Below are 7,671 nucleotides of genomic sequence, written 5' to 3'. Positions count from 1 at the left end.
GCCTGGTTCCTCTGCCGTTTCTGCTCCAGTTACCTTGGTAAATGGACTGCAATTATATAGCACTTTGGCCTCTCATTCACCTTCTGGAGTCCTTGCTCTCCTGTTGGTTCCCTTTGTACACCTTTGAGAACCAAAATCCCCATTTCCTCTACTTTGGTGAGTTGGAGGTCCCGACATACAGTTCCATACAAAATGAGTGGCACACGTATAAAAATAAACACGTTACTTTATCCTCTCAAAGTCATAATATTGCAAATAGATTTAGCCATTCAACAGGGAAAATATGAACTCAGAAGCAAATATCATCATACGTCAAAATCAAAACAAGCAATATCATCTGGTCTATAATTCAAAATGATATTAGAAAATGAGCCTGAATGGCTCTTTTTGTTATAGTCTTGAGGTCACTAGTCACCCAAGGTTTGTTGTCTAGTAGCAAACTACTTTTGTGGGGATGGAGTAGTCAGTGCAGAAGCAGATCTACTCAGACCACTATTACACTACTACGTTTTTCGGCATTTTTTGCCGAAAAAGACATACGTTATCGCGAGCAATTACACTACCACAGCCAAAACGAAGCTGGAACCCGGGGGTGGATCGATACGGCCGGAGCTATGATTTGGAGGTCTAAATCCAGAGCTGCGTTCCAGTGTAAAAGGCAGATCTGGAGGCTTTTGTTAAAACGATAGGAATAGGGCTACACTGTGACGTTGTGTTCACTTCACATTAAACCAGTCAAACAGGTGATTTAGGAGTTTGAGTTATACAGTAGCCTATCTTAGTGGATACTCTAGGCATAGCCTATAGTTAATATAAATTTGGAAATAAGAATAACAGGAGTCATGCAAAAAACAGCAAGCAGATAATAATGTAGGATATAACTTAAACTAGTTCAATGTTAAGCCTACAGATTCCACCCAAAATGTAAACCTTTAAAATCATAACCCAAACAAAACACTTCAAATAATAATAATATTAGCTCTTGTTGACCTGTTTGAACTTCCGAGCACTCATGCCCTTTTCTTTTTGAATAATATTATCTATTCAATAATCTAATTTAGTCCAAATGTTTCAATATATAGTCCTTATAATCAGTTTATGGATATGTCCATCCCTTCTCTCATGTTATAGCTCCCATATGACGAGATAGGCTATTGAATGGGTTTATGTCAGCAATAGTGATCAATGAACAATAGCCTAGGAATTGGCTTGTTCGCATGTGGGTCATTGATCAACAATCTAAATAGGAATTGGATATCTGAAAAAATGAAAAGAGGAACTTAGGAAGATGGGAGGCCCGTCTGTGGACAACCTGATGGTGTGGTGAACCAAGCAGCTATCTATCTATCTAGCTGAGGTGGAAGACGAAGTTGGGTGAATGGATGGACTTAATTTTGTCTTCTTGGTACTGTAAAGTTGATTGCGCTCAAAAACATTAAAGAATAAAACAAAAAATGCTGCAACTCGAAGTAGATGAGATGGTTGGGAAGCAAAGGGAATGGTTTAAATGAATAGCAATAAGTTCATGGAGTTTACAACCATTCATCTCTTACAACATACATACATCTCTTACAACATACATACATACATACATACATACATACATACACACACACACACATACATACATACATACATACATACATACATACACACACACACACATACATACATACATACATACATACATACATACATACATACATACATACATACATAGGCCTACATACATACATACATAGCCTACATACATACATACATACATACATACATAACGGTGAACAGTTAGGCTATAATATTGTTATCAAAGCAGTGCTGATTGAGATTGAACAATTAGAGATTTTAATAAATGTAGGCCATCTTTTTGGATTCGTCACAAAAAAGGATTAGCCTATTTTAAAATCAAGTAATGCTTACCAGACACAAACAGGGATGGAAATGCATTTGTTGGGGATGGAAATGTGTTACTGTTGGCGTTGGTTGGATGGCTCGACAGCTGCATTTTAAACTCACAACATTCTAAACTATGCTAGCCTATAGCCAAGAAAAATATACCCTGTCAAATATCGGTGCCGGTCCATGTGTCCGGGAATATTTCAATGTCCCGAACAACTGGAGAAATTCTGGTCATTATATTATTTATTTTGACGTTTCGGCCTGTTCTTCAGAATCTATCAGGCCAACATGCCGAAACGTCCAAATAAAATAACTGCATATGGAGCCAGAGTATGCAACACTTTTTCTTCTTACTTATGACCAGTTCTTCCAGTGATCGTCACCTCACAAGAGTAGCCTACCTTGGTATGCGAATACCAATAATAAAATAATATTCAGGTTTTTTTTTAAATAGAAAGAATCAGAATATGTGGAAATGTAATTTTAGCCCATTTTAATAGGCTACAATTCAAATTGTGCTTAGTGGGAATTATTTCCACCGGACATTATGACCGGAGAGATTTAAATATGTCGGACTTCAACAGATTTTCCCGGACAAAAACCGGTAGGCCTAATTGACGGTTAACGGAAACCCTGACCCTTGATTGCTGTAGCTCAAACTCGTAAATCACTTGTTTGGTGTGCTCTTTAATGCTGGTGTGACATGCGTTTGCAATTTCGCGTGTAATCGCGGATCGTTTACCCCGTTCAAAAACGTAGCCATATGGACCTCCGCGCTAGTGTAATCCAGGGTCCTGAGTTTACAGTGTCTCTGAGGACTGCACAGACGACAACTTCAGGTGTCGTCTGTGCAAATCTCCACCGTCCTCCTCCAGGGGCAGCCAGGAGTAGTGGGCAGCCATCGCTCATGGCGCCCGGGGACCAAGCCCAAGTGCTCAGTCCAAGTCTTGGTCAGGTACTTCGAATTGGTCTTCTGCATATTTGTGCGTGGCTGGTAGCCAGCACACCTAGTATAGCGTTTGTCCGGTTATCACTCCCTTCCTCCCTCCCTCCCTTACTCTGTTACTTCGTACAATGTTGGCCTGCATCTCTCTGCTGGCACCACTAGAGGCAGTAGTCCCAGCACACCAAAATCAAGAAGGACACCAAAATAAACCCGCCGATCTCCACTGAACAAGTAGAGTAGTGGTCAGAGCAGGAGACCAGTGTTCAAGACCCGGTGGGGATGACTTTATGGAACTATACCCCAAACCTTCACATGTTCATCCTTTCACTCCAACCTTTACCCCTTGCCTTATAGATTAGATCATGTCCCAACCCCAACCCTTATTCTAACCCCAACCCACACTAGGGACTGGAAGAAGGACACCACAACCCACCCGCTGATCTCCACTGCACAAGTAGAGTAGTGGTCAGAGGTTCAAGACCCAGTGGGGATGTCTTAATGTTATTATCAGTGTAACTGCTTTAGCCACTGACCATTAATGTTATGGAAGCTGCTGCTAGTTGTTTAGAGCCCATGAGCTTACAGGCTATCCCGCTCTTATTGTGCTGGATTAGCATTGGAAGCAATGGAACTGATGTGTCCAAGTGACAAGACCTATCATACTTTATCAGACATTATTTCATGTCATTTCAATTCACAGCTATTTCAGTGGCATGACTAGCTTCCATCCTACCAGTCCTGAACAGAAACAAGCCAGCCACGCACGCTTTTCGTATTGGGTTCTGTGGAAGGAAACCCTTATGAACACGGGGAGAACATGCAAACTCCGCAGAGAAAGGCTCAGAGACAACTGACAAGTGCTGCACGTGAGCGATTTTGGGGTTCAGTGTCTTGCTCACTTCGACACGACACCAGGAGCTGGGATCAAACCAGGGACCTTGCGATCCCCAGCCGGCCGCTCTACCTCCCGAGCTACACACCACTTGGCATATACTCTCTACATTTATCTTGTACTGTCTTCTCTGTGTCACTGTCCACCGCAGGTTATGGGGACATGAATGACCTTGGTGAATATCCCAATCTGTCACCACTGTGAGCTGGGATTATCAGACAATAAGTCCCTCCAACAGTACAGATCTACTGTAGCCCACCAAAATACATGAATAAGAGATACGTTAAAGCGATTCAATCATCTGAATCTCAAGATAGATTAGGCCAAGATATTGACAGCACATTTGAAAGGAAAGGCTTTCCTAGTAATTTTCTTTTGTAGAATTCCAACTGACAGCTGCCCAATCAATACTGGTGTCAGCCACTAGAGGGGGCAGCTGTTCTTGTGATACTAAATACATGGAGGAACCATCTCTAAACTATACTGTCCTAGTCTGACAAAGAGCCACTTCTATGTATATACATATATAAAGATATAGATAACTACAACTGTTATCCAGAAATACATCTAATATGGACCCTGAACAGACAGGCAGAACACATGTTACTTAAATTCACAGAAAAATATTCTAAGATAGAACTGACAGACTCCCACTTGATTGATACTTGAAACTTGAATCTTGTACACCTTTGTTTGCATAACCTACAGTAGGCATCCCAAGGAATCTATCCCCTTACACACTTGTTATTTTTGGTTGCACGTTTGTACAGCATACCTGTAGGCATTATACCTGTAGCTTCTGTAACAGTGCAATTTCCCCCGGGGATTAATAAAGTACCTACCTACATATAATAAAAATCAAGAGTACTGTATTTGGTTTCTTACAATAAATGCAATGCACATACTGTAAGACACCCCAGTTACTCCATGAGCAGACTTGAAGAGATACACAAATACATCAGCTACGATGGGGAAGATGAACAATTGAAACCTTGGTTTTGAAAAAGTTCTTCCTGTGTGTGTGTGTGTGTGTGTGTGTGTGTGTGTGTGTGTGTGTGTGTGTGTGTGTGTGTGTGTGTGTGTGTGTGTGAGTACGTGTGTGCGTGTAGGTGCATGTGTGTGTCTGGGGGGGGGGGGGGGTGCATGTGTGTGTGTGTGTGTGTGTGTGTGTGTGTGTGTGTGCGTGCTTCTGCTTGTGCGCACATACAAGAGAGAGACGACAAGAGAACAGACAGAACGGGAGAAAGAAAGAGAATAGAACAAACCCACAGACTCAACTTATTTGTTTGTTTGTTTTTTATCTGACATTCTCAGCAGAAGTTGGACAGTTCACTCAATATTTTTGTTAAATTAGGAGAAGAGGAAAAGTGCTGTTGGTTCCAGAGAGATGAACGTTAACATGATCTTGATCTTCATCATCGTCATGTTCACCATCACAGCAGTGAAGGCACAAGGTACCCATGGTTTAACGTTACAACTCTTTACTTATTACTCATAATCTACTGGAATACAACATTAACATTGATTCATAAGACAATTTCAGATGGTACTAACCCCTGATAGCCTACGAATAAAATATTCTTTATACGGTGTAGATAGAATTCCATGGAAAATGAAATGATTTGAGAGTTTGAGATGGCTTGAAATGGAAATGGTATCTTTGCGTTGCTTTTCAGAGCTTGTATCATTCGACGGACATGTTGCTACTGTAAAATGCCAACATGACAATCAACATCTGACCAATGAGGAGGGTGTCCTTGTCAATGGAAGTGCGGAAGCAGGATATAAGTTAACCCTGACTGACCAGTTCAAAGACTATTATTTTTGTCTGTCTGATCAAACAACCAACACACAGAGCTATGCAATTTACATGAAAGGGATCGGTAAGTAGGAAAGATCAAATGAAAACCTGTATTTGTTACACGTTCATCACTTTTCTGCTTGTAGCTAAGACTGTTCTACTCTCTGTGTTGTTAATGATTATAATGTTGATGTTGTTGTTAAGTATGTGACAAGTGTGACGTTAAGCTGAGCGGAACAGTGGTTGGCGTGGTCATCCTGGGGGACCTGCTGCTGACGTGTGGGGTGATGCTAGGGGTGTACATGTATACCCAGAAGAAGGGAGGCGAGGCGGCTGCCTCCAAACCTGCTAAACGTGAGACCCCCCCCCCCCCCCTCACTGAACACACTGGCGTGGTGATTCATAGCCACCCTGAGCACTGACCTCCAGTTTACATTCTGGTTCCCCCTCCCCTGAACACCAAACCCTGTCAGTAGTGTGATAGTTACGTTCTGTTTCCTCACCCTAACCCTGTCAGTGGTGTGATAGTTAATGTTCCCCTAACCTTAACCCCGTCAGTGGTGTGATAGTTAACATTCCCCTAACCTTAACCCTGTCAGTAGTGTGATAGTTAATGTTCCCCTAACCTTAACCCTGTCAGTAGTGTGGTAGTTAACATTCCCCTAACCTTAACCCCGTCAGTGGTGTGATAGTTAACATTCCCCTAACCTTAACCCCGTCAGTGGTGTGATAGTTAACATTCCCCTAACCTTAACCCTGTCAGTGGTGTGATAGTTAACATTCCCCTAACCTTAACCCTGTCAGTAGTGTGATAGTTAATGTTCCCCTAACCCTAACCCTAACCCTGTCAGTAGTGTGATAGTTAATGTTCCCCTAACCTTAACCCTGTCAGTGGTGTGATAGTTAACATTCCCCTAACCTTAACCCTGTCAGTGGTGTGATAGTTAATGTTCCCCTAACCTTAGCCCCGTCAGTGGTGTGATAGTTAACATTCCCCTAACCTTAACCCTGTCAGTAGTGTGATAGTTAACATTCCCCTAACCTTAACCCTGTCAGTGGTGTGATAGTTAACATTCCCCTAACCTTAACCCTGTCAGTAGTGTGATAGTTAACATTCCCCTAACCTTAACCCTGTCAGTGGTGTGATAGTTAATGTTCCCCTAACCTTAACCCTGTCAGTGGTGTGATAGTTAACATTCCCCTAACCTTAACCCTGTCAGTAGTGTGATAGTTAATGTTCCCCTAACCCTAACCCTAACCCTGTCAGTGGTGTGATAGTTAATGTTCCCCTAGCCCTAACCCTGTCAGTGGTGTGATAATTAACGTTCCCCTAACCTTAACCCTGTCAGTAGTGTGATAGTTAATGTTCCCCTAACCTTAACCCCGTCAGTGGTGTGATAGTTAACATTCCCCTAACCTTAACCCCGTCAGTGGTGTGATAGTTAACATTCCCCTAACCCTAACCCTAACCCTGTCAGTGGCGGGATAGTTAACGCAGTCTTCTGTTTCCCCCTGCACAGCGAACTCTCGCCCAGGTGACCGCGCCCCACAGGTACCCGCAACCGACTACGAGGTACGTAGCGTCTCTGAGCCCCTCCCCTCTCTCTAGGATGTCGAATGACAAACTGTCAGCCCCTCGGCCTCGGCGCGCACCCCACAGGTCTTCACAGCAGCTGAGTAAGAGTCTCTGAACGTGTACAGCTCTTCTCACCGTGTCCTTCTCCATCCTCCTGACAGCCGCTGAACGCCGGGACGCGCAACAGAGACGTCTACTCTGACGTGCACAGGAACGGCTAGACGCCCTGTCCACCTGAGACGACCACCCCCCCCAACCCTCTCTCCCCACCAAGGACACACCTGGCCCCACCTGGGGGGGCGCACGGGAGGGGGGAGGAGGGGGTAGCTTCGGGATTAGCACGGAGCTAAACCAGCTTTTTATTTGTGTTTAGTTCATTTGCGTTGGTGACGCTACTGTGGTATGTTTGCAGTCCCTCAAAGGGGGCCGACTCCAAATTGTTATGTTAACTCTTCATTTTAGATTTTACACTTCAAATTTAAATTTCACCCTCAACCCTAACGTCGACGCCACAATCACACAGAGAAGCTCTTTTTTCCTTTCTGGATCAACACTGTAGC

General features: G+C 43.3%; 1 protein-coding gene across 1 annotated transcript; it reads left to right on the top strand.

Annotated features, from left to right (window-relative positions):
* Nucleotides 1–5,066: 5,066 nt before the first annotated feature.
* LOC311309850 (T-cell surface glycoprotein CD3 epsilon chain-like) lies at nucleotides 5,067–7,397 on the top strand. Its single transcript, XM_084439181.1, has 5 exons — nucleotides 5,067–5,188; nucleotides 5,411–5,617; nucleotides 5,740–5,889; nucleotides 7,056–7,108; nucleotides 7,273–7,397. The coding sequence occupies exons 1-5, from the start codon at nucleotides 5,122–5,124 to the stop codon at nucleotides 7,330–7,332; spliced, it is 537 nt and encodes a 178-aa protein (XP_084295307.1). The 5' UTR covers nucleotides 5,067–5,121; the 3' UTR covers nucleotides 7,333–7,397.
* Nucleotides 7,398–7,671: the final 274 nt, after the last annotated feature.

Source organism: Borostomias antarcticus, assembly GCF_949987555.1.
Source record: "Borostomias antarcticus genome assembly, chromosome: 1".
Lineage (NCBI taxonomy): Eukaryota > Metazoa > Chordata > Actinopteri > Stomiiformes > Stomiidae > Borostomias > Borostomias antarcticus.
This window is presented reverse-complemented; position numbering and strand designations above follow the sequence as displayed.

Excerpts from the sequence above, each read along its gene's own strand:
- LOC311309850 (XM_084439181.1), top strand. The coding sequence starts at position 5,122 with ATGAACGTTAACATGATCTTGATCTTCATCATCGTCATGTTCACCATC. Across the intron at positions 5,189-5,410 it reads CACAGCAGTGAAGGCACAAG|AGCTTGTATCATTCGACGGA; the intron begins GTACCCATGGTT and ends GTTGCTTTTCAG. Across the intron at positions 5,618-5,739 it reads AATTTACATGAAAGGGATCG|TATGTGACAAGTGTGACGTT; the intron begins GTAAGTAGGAAA and ends GTTGTTGTTAAG.